General features: G+C 57.3%; 1 protein-coding gene across 1 annotated transcript; it reads left to right on the plus strand.

The window, feature by feature from the left end:
* The first annotated feature begins 1,999 nt into the window (after positions 1–1,999).
* On the plus strand, positions 2,000–13,288 carry PYGM (glycogen phosphorylase, muscle associated). The gene is made up of 20 exons (XM_007174292.3): positions 2,000–2,305; positions 3,367–3,468; positions 3,557–3,635; positions 3,720–3,823; positions 4,201–4,332; positions 5,618–5,729; positions 5,816–5,898; positions 6,302–6,445; positions 6,782–6,874; positions 7,121–7,267; positions 7,428–7,591; positions 7,888–8,002; positions 8,560–8,661; positions 9,003–9,150; positions 9,452–9,510; positions 9,638–9,779; positions 10,222–10,429; positions 12,363–12,497; positions 12,708–12,774; positions 12,878–13,288. The coding sequence occupies exons 1-20, from the start codon at positions 2,063–2,065 to the stop codon at positions 13,025–13,027; spliced, it is 2,529 nt and encodes an 842-aa protein (XP_007174354.1). The 5' UTR covers positions 2,000–2,062; the 3' UTR covers positions 13,028–13,288.
* The last annotated feature ends 946 nt before the right edge of the window (positions 13,289–14,234 follow it).

A 14,234-nucleotide genomic window follows, 5' to 3' on the forward strand; every position in this document is an offset into this window, starting at 1 on the left:
TCAGACCAGAGCACCCAGTTCCCTTCCACCGGCCCACTGCCCTGCCCCGGGAAGCCCAGGCATCCTTTGAAATAGCACCAGGCCCTGGGCTCCTTTTGCTCAAAGAACAAAGCAGGATCTGAGGTCAGCTTCCACAAGAATAGGAGGCAGTGGCTGGAGGAAGCAGGGATTTATATTCTCACTTGAGCATATACATTTCTTGAAGGAATTCAAGGCTCAGTAAAGTAAAGCAACCAGCCTAAGTTCCCACAGCAAATCAGTGCTGGGGCCAGGACACCAGCAGTGAATTGGGGGGCAGCCAAAGCCGCAAAAGGAAGGATCTGTAGCTGCCAGGCCATGAGGAGGAATGGTGTAACATTCCCGGGGTGCAGGAGCTCCCATTTTATGGGTGAAGTCACATTTGTGAACCTGGCCCACTCTTTTTTTTTTTTTTTTAATATAAATTTATTTGTTTATTTGTTTATGGCTGTGTTGGGTCTTCATTTCTGTGCGAGGGCTTTCCCTAGCCATGGCAAGCGGGGGCCACTCTTCATCGCGGTGCGCGGGCCTCTCATTATCGCGGCCTCTCTTGTTGCGGAGCACAGGCTCCAGACGCGCAGGCTTAGTAATTGTGGCTCACGGGCCTAGTTGCTCCGCGGCATATGGGATCTTCCCAGACCGGGGCACGAACCCGTGTGCCCTGCATTGGCAGGCAGATTCTCAACCACTGCGCCACCAGGGAAGGCCCCATTCTTTTTTTTTTTTTTTTTTTTTTTTTATACAGCAGGTTCTTATTAGTCATCAACTTTATACACATCAGTGTATACATGTCAATCCCAATCGCCCAATTCAGCACACCACCATCCCCACCCCCCCTCAGTTTTCCCCCCTTGGTGTCCATACATTTCTGGCCCACTCTTTAGGCCTGTCCAGCGTGTGGCCCTGTCTAGTGCATGGTCCCAGGTGGGAGAAATGAATGGGAGAAGGCTTCACTCACTCACCTGGCAGCTGCGTCATGGGGGAGACCTAATGCCATTGGCCAATGTTGTGTGTATGTGTCTGTGTAGGGGGTGCTTCAGTTCTACCCCTGTGGGCCACAGGACTACAGTTCCCAGGGGCCCCTGCTCCAGGCTGGTGGCCTCTAGCCAAAGCTGGCCTGTAATCTGACCGTCCCTCTCAAAAGGTCACTTCAGAGGTCCTTGAGGGACAGCAACAGGGGGAGCTCAGAGTGACTTGACTTTGTGGGGGGTGGGGCGGGGAGGGGCCCTGCCTCAGGCGACCTCCCCATACCACCCCTGGAACCCGGGGTCCTGGTCCCCCTTCTCCCAGCCACCCAGTGTCCTCTGCTAGCTGCCCTTCTTCTGTTCGGGGTACCCTGATTCTCAGCGCCTGGGCCTTCAGCCTGTGGGGAGTCCTGGCCCCTCTTGCCACATGTGTCCTCCCCACCCGGGTGCAGGGCCACCGTGGAAGCTTGACCAGAGGGCATCCCGCCTGTGGTTTGCAGCCTCTTGTGTGAAGGTCTAGAACCGAAGTCAAGCTGCTCTGATGGAGGCTGGGCCTCCTGCCACCTGTCCGCCTTTGACAGCCCCCTCGGCCTCTCCAAGGAGCCCTGATTGAGGGCCCGCAATCAGGCTGCATCCTTCGTCTATAACCCAGGAGAGGGGTCCAGATCAGGGTGACCTCAACCAAAGTCACAGCCCAGAGGCTCCAGTCAAGCCTCAGGCCTCTCAAGCCAGCGCTCTGCCTGCTGCACCTTGTCTCTGACCCTGCAAAAGGCAGGGACGGGGAAAGAAGACAGCAGACCCCAGTGTGTGAGGCCTGGCAGAAGTGGGTCAGCGCAGGGCTGCGAATGAGCCAGGGTGGCCCTCCCTGTCCTGTGCAGAGCTCGGCCCTGCCCTCCCTGCCCCTCCTCTCCTCCCCTCACCCCAAAATAGCTCCCCGCGGTCAAGCCAAGACCCTCCCATCGAGAGAGGAGGCGGGGCACGTTGCCCAGAGCCAGGCTTTAAAGCACCAGCCGGCTGGGGATCTCCACTCAGGCCGCCCACCCGTCCACACAGTCAGTCCGGCCTGCCCTCCCGCAGCCATGTCCCGGCCCCTGACAGACCAGGAGAAGAGAAAGCAGATCAGCGTGCGTGGCCTGGCCGGCGTGGAGAATGTGACCGAGCTGAAGAAGAACTTCAACCGGCACCTACACTTCACCCTCGTGAAAGACCGCAATGTGGCCACCCCTCGAGACTACTACTTTGCGCTGGCCTACACCGTGCGTGACCACCTCGTGGGCCGCTGGATCCGCACGCAGCAGCACTACTACGAGAAGGACCCCAAGGTGCTGCTTGGGGCACCCCGGGAGGGGAATGGGCTGGGTCTCCTGCCTGGGGGCTAGGAGATCTTGACCAAGTGGCAGCCCCTCCCTGGGGTCAGGGCTCTCTGCAGCAAAATAAAGGGTCACTCCAGGTTCCTGAGGTTGGAGGATCCAGGGGTGCCAGGTGCAATGGGTTGCTGGGGCAACCCAGGGGGAGAAATCTGGGACGGGGACAGGTCAGGGGGCTCGGGTCAGGTAGGCTGGTTACAAAGGCCCAGGGCTCACTCAGAGAATGGAGGGGCTTCTGGGGGGCATGAAGACCCCTGTGGCCTGGGTTGGACCCTAAGTGGAAGGACATATTGAATGCGTGCGTGGTGTGTGTGCTGGTGCAGCGCGTGGGACGCAGCTGGGGCAGCTGGGGTGGTGAGATCAAATGTCTGTTGGGGTCACTGGTAAATGTCAGCAACCTGACACTTCTGGGCAGGAGTGGGGGAGGGCCAGGGAGGGGACCCAGGGAACCAGGAGACCAGGCACCATCAGCATCCTGGATCCTGGCGGCTCTCCGTCCCCTTCTTGGGACTGAGGCTTGAGGGCCAAGGGGCCCTCTGCAAGGACGGGAGGTGGCCAACTCTAGCCCTGCGTCATGTGTGACCTTGAGCCAATGACTTCTTTCTCTGGGCCTGGCTTTCCCCTTTGGGGAGCACTTGGAGGGGCTTCCCTATGTCCTGACTCCCTGATGGGCTGTTGGCAGGATTGCATGCGATGGAAGGAGTTCCTACCTCTCCTAGGCACCTCTCCTAGCCCCTGAGGTAGGTATGGCCAGCCCCATTTTCCAGATGAGGAAACTGAGGCTCAGAGAAGAAAAGTGATTTGTCCAAAGTCAGAAGAAATGCTGGCACCAGAATCTTGCCTGTTGGGTCCCAAAGCCTGAGAAGGGGGGAGAAATGGAGGCAGGGCTGGAACATGCTGGGGCCTAGGAGTGGGGCAGGAAGTATGAGAGGTGCAGGCCCAGCTGGGCCTGGCTGAATGTCAGTGGGTGGCCTTGACGCCCTCCCCTCCACCTCCCCACCTGTCTCTCCGGGCAGAGGATCTACTACCTGTCTCTGGAATTCTACATGGGCCGGACGCTACAAAACACCATGGTGAACCTGGCCTTGGAGAATGCCTGTGATGAGGCCACCTACCAGGTGTGTAGGGGTGGGGCAAGCCTTGGGGCTTGGGAGATTGACCTGCTGGCCCTTGGCCCTGACGCCTGCCATACCCTCCCGCCTCTAGCTGGGCCTGGACATGGAGGAGCTGGAGGAAATCGAGGAGGACGCAGGGCTGGGCAACGGGGGCCTGGGCCGGCTGGCGGGTAAGTAAGCAGGGTGGCAGGGGATTGGACAGAAGGGTTCCTTTGTGCTGCGTCTCTGACACCCACCTCCATGCACACCCCTAGCCTGCTTTCTGGACTCCATGGCGACACTGGGCCTGGCTGCCTATGGCTACGGGATCCGCTATGAGTTTGGGATTTTTAACCAGAAGATCTCTGGGGGTTGGCAGGTGAGTGACCTTGAGCCCTGACCTTGTAGTTATGATGGAGAAGACCCCTATTTGTTCATTCATCTGCACATAGATCCAGAACCAGCCCCAGCCTTGGTGGAAAACATCCTTGCCCCTTCCCCCTGGCCCCGAGCCAGTTGTTAGCTCCTGGGATAGGAGGTCCACACCTGTGGAATGTCTCAGACTCTCATACACACACCGTGTCCCCTTGGATATTCCACCAGACCAGGGGCCCACCTATCCCAAAGTCCTTCATTTACACCCTCCCTGTATAGGGCACATTAAGGCCACTGCTCCTGCCCTACTCACCACCTGCTGTGGTGTGAGCCTGGCTCTGACACTGCCTTCCTTTCTCCCCTGACCTGCCTTGGGCTCAGATGGAGGAGGCTGATGACTGGCTTCGCTACGGCAACCCCTGGGAGAAGGCCCGACCCGAGTTCACACTGCCTGTGCACTTCTATGGCCGAGTGGAGCATACCGACCAGGGGGCCAAGTGGGTGGACACGCAGGTGAGGGGGAAGCCAGGGAGCGGGGGGTGGTGGCGGGAAATCTAGTGAGGAAGAGGGGAGGAGGTTCTAGAGGAAACAGGGCGAAATAAGGAAAGATCCTGGAGGCTACTGGACCTAGTGCTATTTTATAATGGATGCCACTGAGGCTCAGAGAGGTTAAGTGACTTATTTGAGGTCACACAGCTAGAACCAGGAGAGGCTGGAGACACGGTCACAGGGGAGCCAGACCAAGTGCAGAGCCTGGGAGGAGGAGCGAGGCCGCCCTACTCTACCAATGCTTCTCCCCTGACCTGGCTCCTTTCCATCACCCCACAAGACTCATCAAAGGATAATCACGGAGTCTTGGCCCCCCTGCACATCTGAACTGGGGGCTTGATGGGAAACAAAGCAACAGCCCAGAAAGGGGGACAGGGGAGAAACTTAAAGCCTGGAGAGGGCAATTGACTTGTTCAGGGTCACAGAGCAAGTTAGAGGGAACCTAAAGCTAAACGAGGTGTCCAAATCCCAGCTCAGCCAGTTCTCTTGCTGTGGCTGCAGGTCACCGGCCTCCAGATGGCTGCACAGCAACCTCTAGGCTTTCAGAATCAGAGTTTGTTTTGCTGTCATCCACGCTAAGGTCCAGCAGGGCTCTGGCTGCCCGCCTAGCTCTATGCTCTTGGGCCAATCCCTTCCCTCTCTGAGCCGCAGCTTTCACTCTGCTCCAATCAGAGGCTACTTAACGTTGGGGAGGGAGGCGTGGGTGTGCCCCCGCCCCGTGGTAGCAGGCAGCTATCGGCAGCAATTATTGATGTTTGCTAATTGTGGGAGGTGGGGCCAGCATTAGTCACTGCTAATTAGCCCTGTGGTCAACCAGGCGTAAGCCCTTTGGATGGACTTGACCTCCGTGACCCACTCAGCCAGGCCCCATGATTCCTCCCAGCCCTTCCATGAGTCCAGTGTGTCCTCTAGACTGCTCAGGCCGGCGGCCAGCTCATCCCCGTCATGGCAGAGTGGCCACCAACAGGGCCCCACCCTGGGCTCCGAGCTCCTCCCTGCCTCTTCCTGGAATCCTCACAGCAGCCCAGCAAGGAGGGGAATGGGGGTGTGGGGAGGCACTGGGAAGTCCTCTCTTTATGGACGAGGTCCAGAGAGGTTGGCGGGGTTGCTTGTGGTCACCCAGAGTTGGGACGAGAACCCGGTGTGGGGAGTTGGCGGAGTGCAGGGACAGAGCCCGGAGTTCCGGCTCTCAGGGCCTCTCGGGCACGGCGGATGCCCACCTCTTGACGCCACACCGGGTGCCCCGCAGGTGGTGTTGGCCATGCCTTACGACACACCCGTGCCCGGCTACCGCAACAACGTCGTCAATACCATGCGCCTGTGGTCTGCCAAGGCCCCCAATGACTTCAACCTCAAGGACTGTGAGTTCAGCCAAAGCCAGCAGTCCCTGCCCACCCCGGCCCACACTCGACCCAAGCCTGACCCTGTCCCCATGTTCGTTCCTCAGTCAACGTCGGTGGCTACATCCAGGCTGTGCTGGACCGCAACCTGGCTGAGAATATCTCCCGTGTCCTGTACCCCAACGACAACGTATGTTACCCCCCGGGCTGGGGACAGGAAGCCAGAGTGCGTGGGAGAGGGCAGGAGAAGGGGAGTGACACTTGCCGGTGCCCTAGTCACACCCAGGGCATATTGCTGGCCCCTGTGTGTCCTGTTCTTCCCCCAAGTTCTTTAAGTGGGAGGATGCCTGAGTCCTGGGGGCAGCAGGTTAGGGTGGGGCACTTTGGATGAGCCGCTCCCTGGTAACACCCACAATACTCCTGGTCCTTACCCCTCCCTCCTGCTACCATCCACATTGCTGCTTCTTGGTGGGAGAAAGACCCCTGGGTCCCTGAGGTGGGGCACCTTGGTGTGGGTGGGAGTCTCCCCTGGGCACACCCACAGCAGTGTTAGGCCACCACCTTGACTCCACCCTGCCTGGCACTGTCCCCAGTTCTTTGAGGGGAAAGAGCTGCGGCTGAAGCAGGAGTACTTCGTAGTGGCTGCCACGCTCCAGGACATCATCCGCCGCTTCAAATCCTCCAAGTTCGGCTGCCAAGACCCTGTGCGCACGAGCTTCGACGCCTTCCCGGATAAGGTACCTGGCCTCAGGGAAGGCCGGCCTCTACACCTCCTGTGATGGGTACCATCCCTCCTCCCTCCAGTCTCAGCCTGAACTGTCCATTTTATAGATGAGGAAGTGGAGGCTGGGTGTTGGGGGTGGGTGTGGGGGGATCTGCTCTCGATCCTCAATATAACCTCGCTCCCCTCTTCCTCCTGCCCCATACCTGCCCCCACGAGGACCTTCACCCCCAGCTCAACCCTAGAACCATGAGGGGCCCTGGGGGGGGGTGGTGCTCTGAAGGGGCAAAGGACAGTGATCATAGCCTTGGTTTGGAGCCCAGACTGACTCCATTGGCCGCCCCCCCACCAGGTGGCCATCCAGCTCAATGATACCCACCCCTCCTTGGCCATCCCCGAGCTGATGAGGATTCTGGTGGACCAGGAGCGGCTGGACTGGGACAAGGTGGGCTTCAGGGCCCCTCCTCCACCCCTGCCTCACCAGCTGCATCTCAGGATTCCCCTCCCAGCCTGGGGAGTGGAAAGATGTGGGTGGAGCCCCCACTGCACAGACGGCAGTGTGAGGCCCAGAGGGCGGGTGTCCTAGAACCTGGCATGGCGGTGGCAGGGCCGGGGCTCTTGGCTGCACAGTGTGTGTGGAGAGTCATCCGGCTTCAGCCCGGGGGTCCTTCCTCCCCATCCCATCTGTCAGGCATGGGACGTGACTGTGAAGACCTGTGCCTATACCAACCACACGGTGCTGCCCGAGGCCCTGGAGCGCTGGCCCGTGCACCTCATAGAGACCCTGCTGCCCCGGCACCTCCAGATCATCTATGAGATCAACCAGCGCTTCCTTAACGTGAGTGGAGGAAGCGTGGGGTGGAGGGTGGGGCGTGGAGGGCATGGAAAGCGTGGCTCCTGAGACTCTGGCAGGGAGGGCTGTGGGCAGAGATCTGGGGGTAGGGGCTGGGAACCTGGGTCCTGGGTCCCCGTCCTAGCTCTGGGCTCTCCTGGCACAGCGGGTGGCGGCTGCGTTCCCAGGGGATATAGACCGGCTGAGGCGCATGTCGCTGGTGGAGGAGGGCGCGGTGAAGCGCATCAACATGGCGCACCTGTGCATCGCCGGTTCACACGCTGTCAATGGCGTGGCTCGCATCCACTCCGAGATCCTCAAGAAGACCACGTAAGACCCGCTCCCCAGACCCCGCCCCTCCCGCTGGACCCCCGCTCACCCCCTCACTGCCTGGCACTGGCCATTCACAGTCGCCCTCAGCTGGCCCCTTCCACGGGTGGCACCGCTCTTACAAGCATCGTAGCCTTGCCGTCCGGTCCAGTCCTGTCCCCAGATGACCCCTCTTACACACAGCACCCTCCCCCTCCCCTCCAGGCCCCTTTGATCAAGAAACCAGGGTAGGGGCCCCAGGGAGGAGGCCTTCATCCCACAGGGGTGACTGGTGATCCCCCGACCCCATCCTGTAGCTTCAAGGACTTCTATGAGCTAGAGCCTCATAAGTTCCAGAATAAGACCAACGGCATCACTCCTCGGCGCTGGCTGGTTATGTGTAACCCTGGGCTGGCAGAGGTCATTGCTGAGGTGAGCATTCACGTATGGCCAGTAGGGGTCAACGCGGTCACTGCAGGGAACATCTGGGTGTGGTTGTGTATGTGGTTCACTGTAGGGCACCCATCTGAGGGCTGAAATCCATCCTGCACTGCGTTCCCCAAGCCTTGCATCTATCTGGAGGAGGGGAACCATTTTCTTGCTTGCATGAGGGTGCCTTTGGGCGAATGGAGGCCCTGGCTATGAAGGTCAACCTGGTGGAGTTCACAGTCTAATGGAGGGGTTATCAGCAGGTCACATCTGAAGTGAGACCAGAAATGGGCAGAGATTGGGAGCAGGGCCCTGAGGTCAATGCCTGTCAGAGGAAAAGGCCAGGGGGAAGGCCTGTGGGATCAGATGGGGGTCAGCCATCAGAGCTCAAGGTCAGGAGGGGAGGAAAGATGCACATACATGTACCACCCCCCAGCTGGGAGGCTGCAGAGGAAGGAGCTGTCTGCAGTGGACGGGGCTTGGTTGACCTGGAAAGGGACCCCTCTGTGAAGGAGGACGGAGGAGGGACATGGGCCTAACTGAGAGCTATCTTCCCACAGCGCATCGGGGAGGACTACATCGCAGACCTGGACCAGCTGCGCAAAGTGCTCTCCTATGTGGACGATGAAGCCTTTATCCGGGATGTGGCCAAAGTGAAGCAGGTGAGGAGCGCTGCGACCTGGGACAGACCCCTATGCCAGGGCTTGAGTGGAGGGTGCTGGAGGGGCCGGATGTCTGAGTCAGGAATGGTCGATAGAGCTCATCTCTTCTGCAACCTCAGGCCATTGGTAGAAGTTGCCTGGAGTCAGTCCATGGTGGGAAGGCATCATCTGACCTCACTGGAAGAGTGCTGACATTGATTAGCAATGTCTGCCCTGATGCAGGAGTGGATGAAGGTGGCAAGGGAGACTTCTATCCTCACCTTCCTGGGAAAGAAATGAGACTGTAGGATTTCCTGAGGCTGAGGCCTATTGGTGAGCTCTCTCCACTCCCCTGCCTTCAGGAAAACAAGTTAAAGTTCTCTGCGTACCTAGAGAAGGAATACAAAGTCCACATCAACCCCAACTCGCTCTTTGACATCCAGGTGAAGCGGATTCACGAATATAAACGCCAGCTCCTCAACTGCCTCCATATCATCACAATGTACAACCGTGAGTGGCAGGGCTCCCTCTGGCTCCTGGTTCCCCCCTCTGTGTACCTCCCAGGATACTACATACTTCCTGATCAACATCTCCTTTGACCTCTTGGGACATGGAATTATCCCCATTTCACAAATGGGCAAACTGAGGCTCAGAGGGGGCGGAAGTGACAGATCTGAGGTCACAAAGCAAGTGATTGCCCAAGTCAGGGCTACTGTCTCCCAGCCCAGCCCTGGCTGGATGGGTGCTGTCAGGTGTTACTGCCCAGAGGGAAAGCCTGGCCCACTCACTGGATCCCTCTATTTCTCCACAGGCATCAAGAAGGATCCCAATAAGTTTTTTGTGCCTCGGACTGTGATAATTGGAGGGAAGGTGAGAAGCCGGGCTGCAGACCATGGCTGTGGTTCTTTGATATCCAGGTTGAGGTCAGCCTGGCTGGGTTGCAGGATGGGGGTAGGAGGTCAGGCTGTGGAGCTGACCCCAGACTGTGCTCCCACAGGCTGCACCCGGGTACCACATGGCCAAGATGATCATCAAACTCATTACAGCCATTGGGGATGTGGTCAACCACGACCCGGCGGTGGGAGACCGCCTCCGCGTGATCTTCCTGGAGAACTACCGAGTCTCACTGGCCGAGAAAGGTGGAATGCCGCCAGTGGGGACCCTAGGGAAGCTCTGATTAGTTCAGTCCCAGGAAGAGATATTAATCTCCTCTTGTTAGGGTGCTTGCACTTTGAGGAAGAATCTGGAGAGGACAATACTCAAATCATGAGAATGTCCCTTTAATGGTGGTATGGGGTGAAATTATAGGGGAGATGGGCCTCAGTGGTGCCCTTTAAATCACACAATGGAGCTGGGGGGTGGAGGGAGTCCAGGTTAGATCCCAGATGTTCAAGAATCAACAAGAGGTGGCGGGGCGGTGGGGGCAGTGAGAGGGAGACTTAGTTGGTTAAGACTGGAGGGTTGGGGTGGAGGGGACTCTGAATCTGGCTAGGCCTAGGGCCAGACTAACTCCAGAGTCTCTAGCTGGTCTGGGGCTCTTCCTGGAGCTGAGCTTGTCCCCTGCTGCCTCACCCCCCACAGTGATCCCGGCCGCTGACCTTTCTGAGCAGATCTCTACTGCGGGCACTGAGGCCTCAGGCACTGGCAACATGAAGTTCATGCTCAATGGGGCTCTGACCATTGGCACCATGGATGGGGCCAATGTGGAGATGGCAGAAGAGGCGGGAGAGGAGAACATCTTCATCTTCGGCATGCGGGTGGAGGACGTGGAAAGGCTTGACCAGAGAGGGTATGAGCTGCAATGTTCACAGTCTATGGGCAGGAGGCACCGAGGTGCGACTGCTGGAGGGTAGAGCCGGGAGCAAGAGGCATGACTGGAAAGGCCGGTCCAGGCTGCACAAGGCCTTGGTTATGGCCATCACGAGTCTAGAAAACTTTTGGGGTAACTTATAACAAAAAAGGTTAATGAAATGGGAAAAGAAAGAAGTAACATAGAACTGAAGGAAAAGGAAGAGAAAATAATATCAACCCTAAGAGATAATATTATTTCTGGAATTGGAAGTAAAGTGAAATTCTTAGCTCCCTGGCAGCCATGGCAAAAAGGGAAATATGAGTACAGTAGTTATATCTGTGCTTGTGGTCAGAAACATAGATCTTCAGAGAAGACATTTTCCTGGCATTACATTTTTAACATTTTAAAATATGATTTTTTCTTATCATAAAAGCAGTACATGCTCACTGGTTAGAAAAATACAAAGCCACAAAGAATAAAACAACCGTCATCCATAATCTCATCACCCAGATTTAAAGCCACAGTTCTCTTTTTCTTCGTGTATTTATATGTGTGTGTATATAGTTTTTAAAAGTTGGGAATAATGTATGTACAATATTGAATCCTGTTATCTTAACATTGGTGAGGCATTTTCCATGTCATTAAATAGTCTTCAAGATATTTTAAATGTTTGTATAGCATTCTATCCTATGGACATGGCATAACTTATTTAACTAGTTCCATATGGTTGGACATTAAGGTTGATTTCCCCTGTCTGTTAGGATAAACGTCCCTGGTGATGACTAACCTTTTACATTGATGTCCACATCTCTGATTATTTCCTTAAGATAATTATTAGAAGGGGATATTTCTGAGTAAAAAGTATGAGTTCTTAAGGCTCCTGATACACATTGTCAAATTGTTTTCCAGAAAGTTGGTACCAGTTTACACTCCCACCAACAGCTTACAAGAGCTGGCACTGAATATTGATAGGAATTTCTCCTGTGGGGCTTGACTAGAAAGTTTAGACTTGGTCCTTTCTTGTTGTTGTTGTTGTTTTGGTTGCACCGTGTGACATGTGGGATCTTAGTTCCTTGACTAGAGATTGAACCCGCATCCCCTGCACTGGAAGCGCGGCAGACTTGGTCCTTTCGACAGGAAGGAAATGTGAAATGTTTTGAGCAAAGTCCAACACGTTCAGAACTAGGCTCCAGATGGACACTTTTGGCTGCAGGAGGGCGGCTTGACTGGAGGGGACAATGTCTAGGTGGGGGACCAGTGTGGGGCTGACGCCAGACGGCAGTGGGGGTCCCCTGCAGCAGGCCAGTGCTGGGGATGGGGATTAGGGGCAGTGTTGAGGAGGTGGACTTGGTTTCTGGTTGGAAGAGAGAAAGGAAAGAAAGAGATGAGACTGGTCTTGAGAGACTTGAACCCAGGTGGCTCAGGAATGGATTGTGCTGCCTTAGGAAGTGGGACACTGGAGGAAAGTTGGTGCCAGGCACAGCGATGAGCTTGGCTGGACGGTTTGAGTTTAAGGGTGTTCCTCAGGATATACCTGTTCGCTCCTCCTGGGGCCTGAAGGCGGGGCCAGGGATGGGCTGTGGATGGTGATGCAGAAAAGCCATTCACGGAGGAAACAAACCTGTTGGGAGACAGTGGTGGTGTGTGGGAAGAAGAGCGCTTGGTTTGGGGCCTTTGGCTCTGACACTACCTTTCTCTCCTCTCTAGGCCTCAGTTTCCTCATCCACAAAGTGGGGGATGAAAAGCTGAGCTGAGAAGGGAGGGGGCCTCTTGGAAAGACCTCCAGAGGGAGTGTGGCAGCTGCGGGGAGGGCAGTAGCAGGCTGGGCCTGGGTTTTGACCCTGGGGCTTGGAACTTCCTGGATTTTTGCTGGAGGAGGAGGAGCCAGGAACCCATTTCCAGGGCGCTGACTACGGCTCTTCCCCCACAGGTACAATGCCCAGGAATATTATGACCGAATTCCAGAGCTTCGGCACATCATTGACCAGCTGGACAGTGGCTTCTTCTCCCCCAAACAGCCCGACCTGTTCAAGGCCATTGTCAACATGCTCATGCACCATGACCGGTGAGCTGGCCGGCCAGGAAACTGCGCACGTGGGGCTGCTGGGCTCAGTAGGGCTCAGGTGCGGTGGGGAGGCTGGACAGGGCTTCTGGGCAGTTGGGACTAGATTCCTTTGGAAGCAGCATCACTGTTCAGGGCCTCAGAAATCCAATGGGACAGGATGGGCTTGGCCCTTGACCTCATGAAACTTCCTGCTTCTCCATTCCCCTCCAGGTTTAAAGTCTTTGCAGATTATGAAGACTACATTAAATGCCAGGAGAGAGTCAGTGCCCTGTACAAGGTGAGGGGTCCTGGGCCAGGGGTTGGCAGGGCTTTGGTGGCCCTGGTTGGGATGAGGTGGTAGGTGGGGCAGAGCAAACCCAGAGCTCCCTTTTGGCTTGTAGAACCCGAGAGAGTGGACGCGGATGGTGATCCGGAACATAGCCACCTCTGGCAAGTTCTCTAGCGACCGCACCATTGCCCAGTATGCTAGGGAGATCTGGGGCGTGGAGCCGAACCGCCAGCGCCTGCCAGCACCTGACGAGAAGATCTGAGCCTCTAGACCAGACCCAAACCTGCCCCTGAGTCTGTTGGCGATCCCTTGGGCCAGCTCCAGCTCCTCATCCAGAGGGTGGGGTACTGGAGTTAGATCTCTAAACCTCTTCCTGGAACCCCATTTCCCATCAGCCTCGAGATCCCAGTGTTCAGCGTGACTAAGGACACTGCTCCTGTCCCGTTCTCGGGCTCCCTGCCCGCTCCTATTTATGGGTCTGACCAACTTCACCCACTCCCCAATAAATTGGTTCTCCTTGGGAGCCTCCTGACTCCTCTCTCTGTTGGGAAATATTTTTAGCTCTGGGCGGCATAGCAGCTGCGCAGTCACCGTGCCTTACCCCCACCCGTGTCAGGTGCGTTCCCTCAGAAGGTGGGGGTGGCCTGTGGGGGCGGGGCCCGGACTCTCCTGCCCCTTTCCAAGCGTCACCCTCCACGCCTCTCTTCCCAGTGCTGTGTCCATACTAGGTCAGCGGCCTGCTAGGCTTGCCGGGGGCGTGGCATCCGCCCGGGTGGGGCCCACCCGGGCCGGGAGCTGGGACTTAGGCAGAGGCCTCCAGGACTACTGAAGATCCACGCGGTCGGGGGGCGGGACTCAAAAGGGGGAGGAGCCTATGGGTGGTTGGCGCCTTCTTGACTCCGCCCTTAGCCCCGCCCCACTGCGGCGTTTAAGGGTCTCTCAGCAGGTGGCTGCGCTAGGTCCAAAGTAAGGAGAGTGTTAGGGCGGGGGACACGCACAGACCGTCTAGGCTAGGCCGGTGTTGCCCCTCCTCACTTGGGGAAACTAAGGACCAGAAGGGGCCTGTTTGTAGGTCTCGTTTTACCGAGATTGAGGTGTGGGGGAGGTCCTGCCTCCGCAGCCGGGTAGCAGGGCGGGGCAAGCCTCAGAAGATTTGTTTGGGGCCCGATGGTTTCAGTGAGTGTGTTTGAACCCGAACAGCCGGAAACGGTTACCGGCTCCCCTAGGCCCGGCTTGTGGGGACCCCAACCGCCTGCGGCTTCCCCTCCCAAGTTCCTCTCTGCCGGGGGCGGGGGGGGGCGCAGGCCCCCAGGCTCCAGTTTTCTAGCTGCGGAGAACCCACCCGTCGCTTGCAGCTGCCCCTTTTCATCTGGCCTCATGGGGAGCCAGGCTTCCGGGGCCCCAGTCCCTCCTGTGTGAACTGGAGCTCCCCCTATCCCCAGACCTCGAGGCCCCTTCTCCAGGTAGCC

Source organism: Balaenoptera acutorostrata, chromosome 9 (assembly GCF_949987535.1).
Source record: "Balaenoptera acutorostrata chromosome 9, mBalAcu1.1, whole genome shotgun sequence".
Taxonomy (NCBI): Eukaryota; Metazoa; Chordata; class Mammalia; order Artiodactyla; family Balaenopteridae; genus Balaenoptera; species Balaenoptera acutorostrata.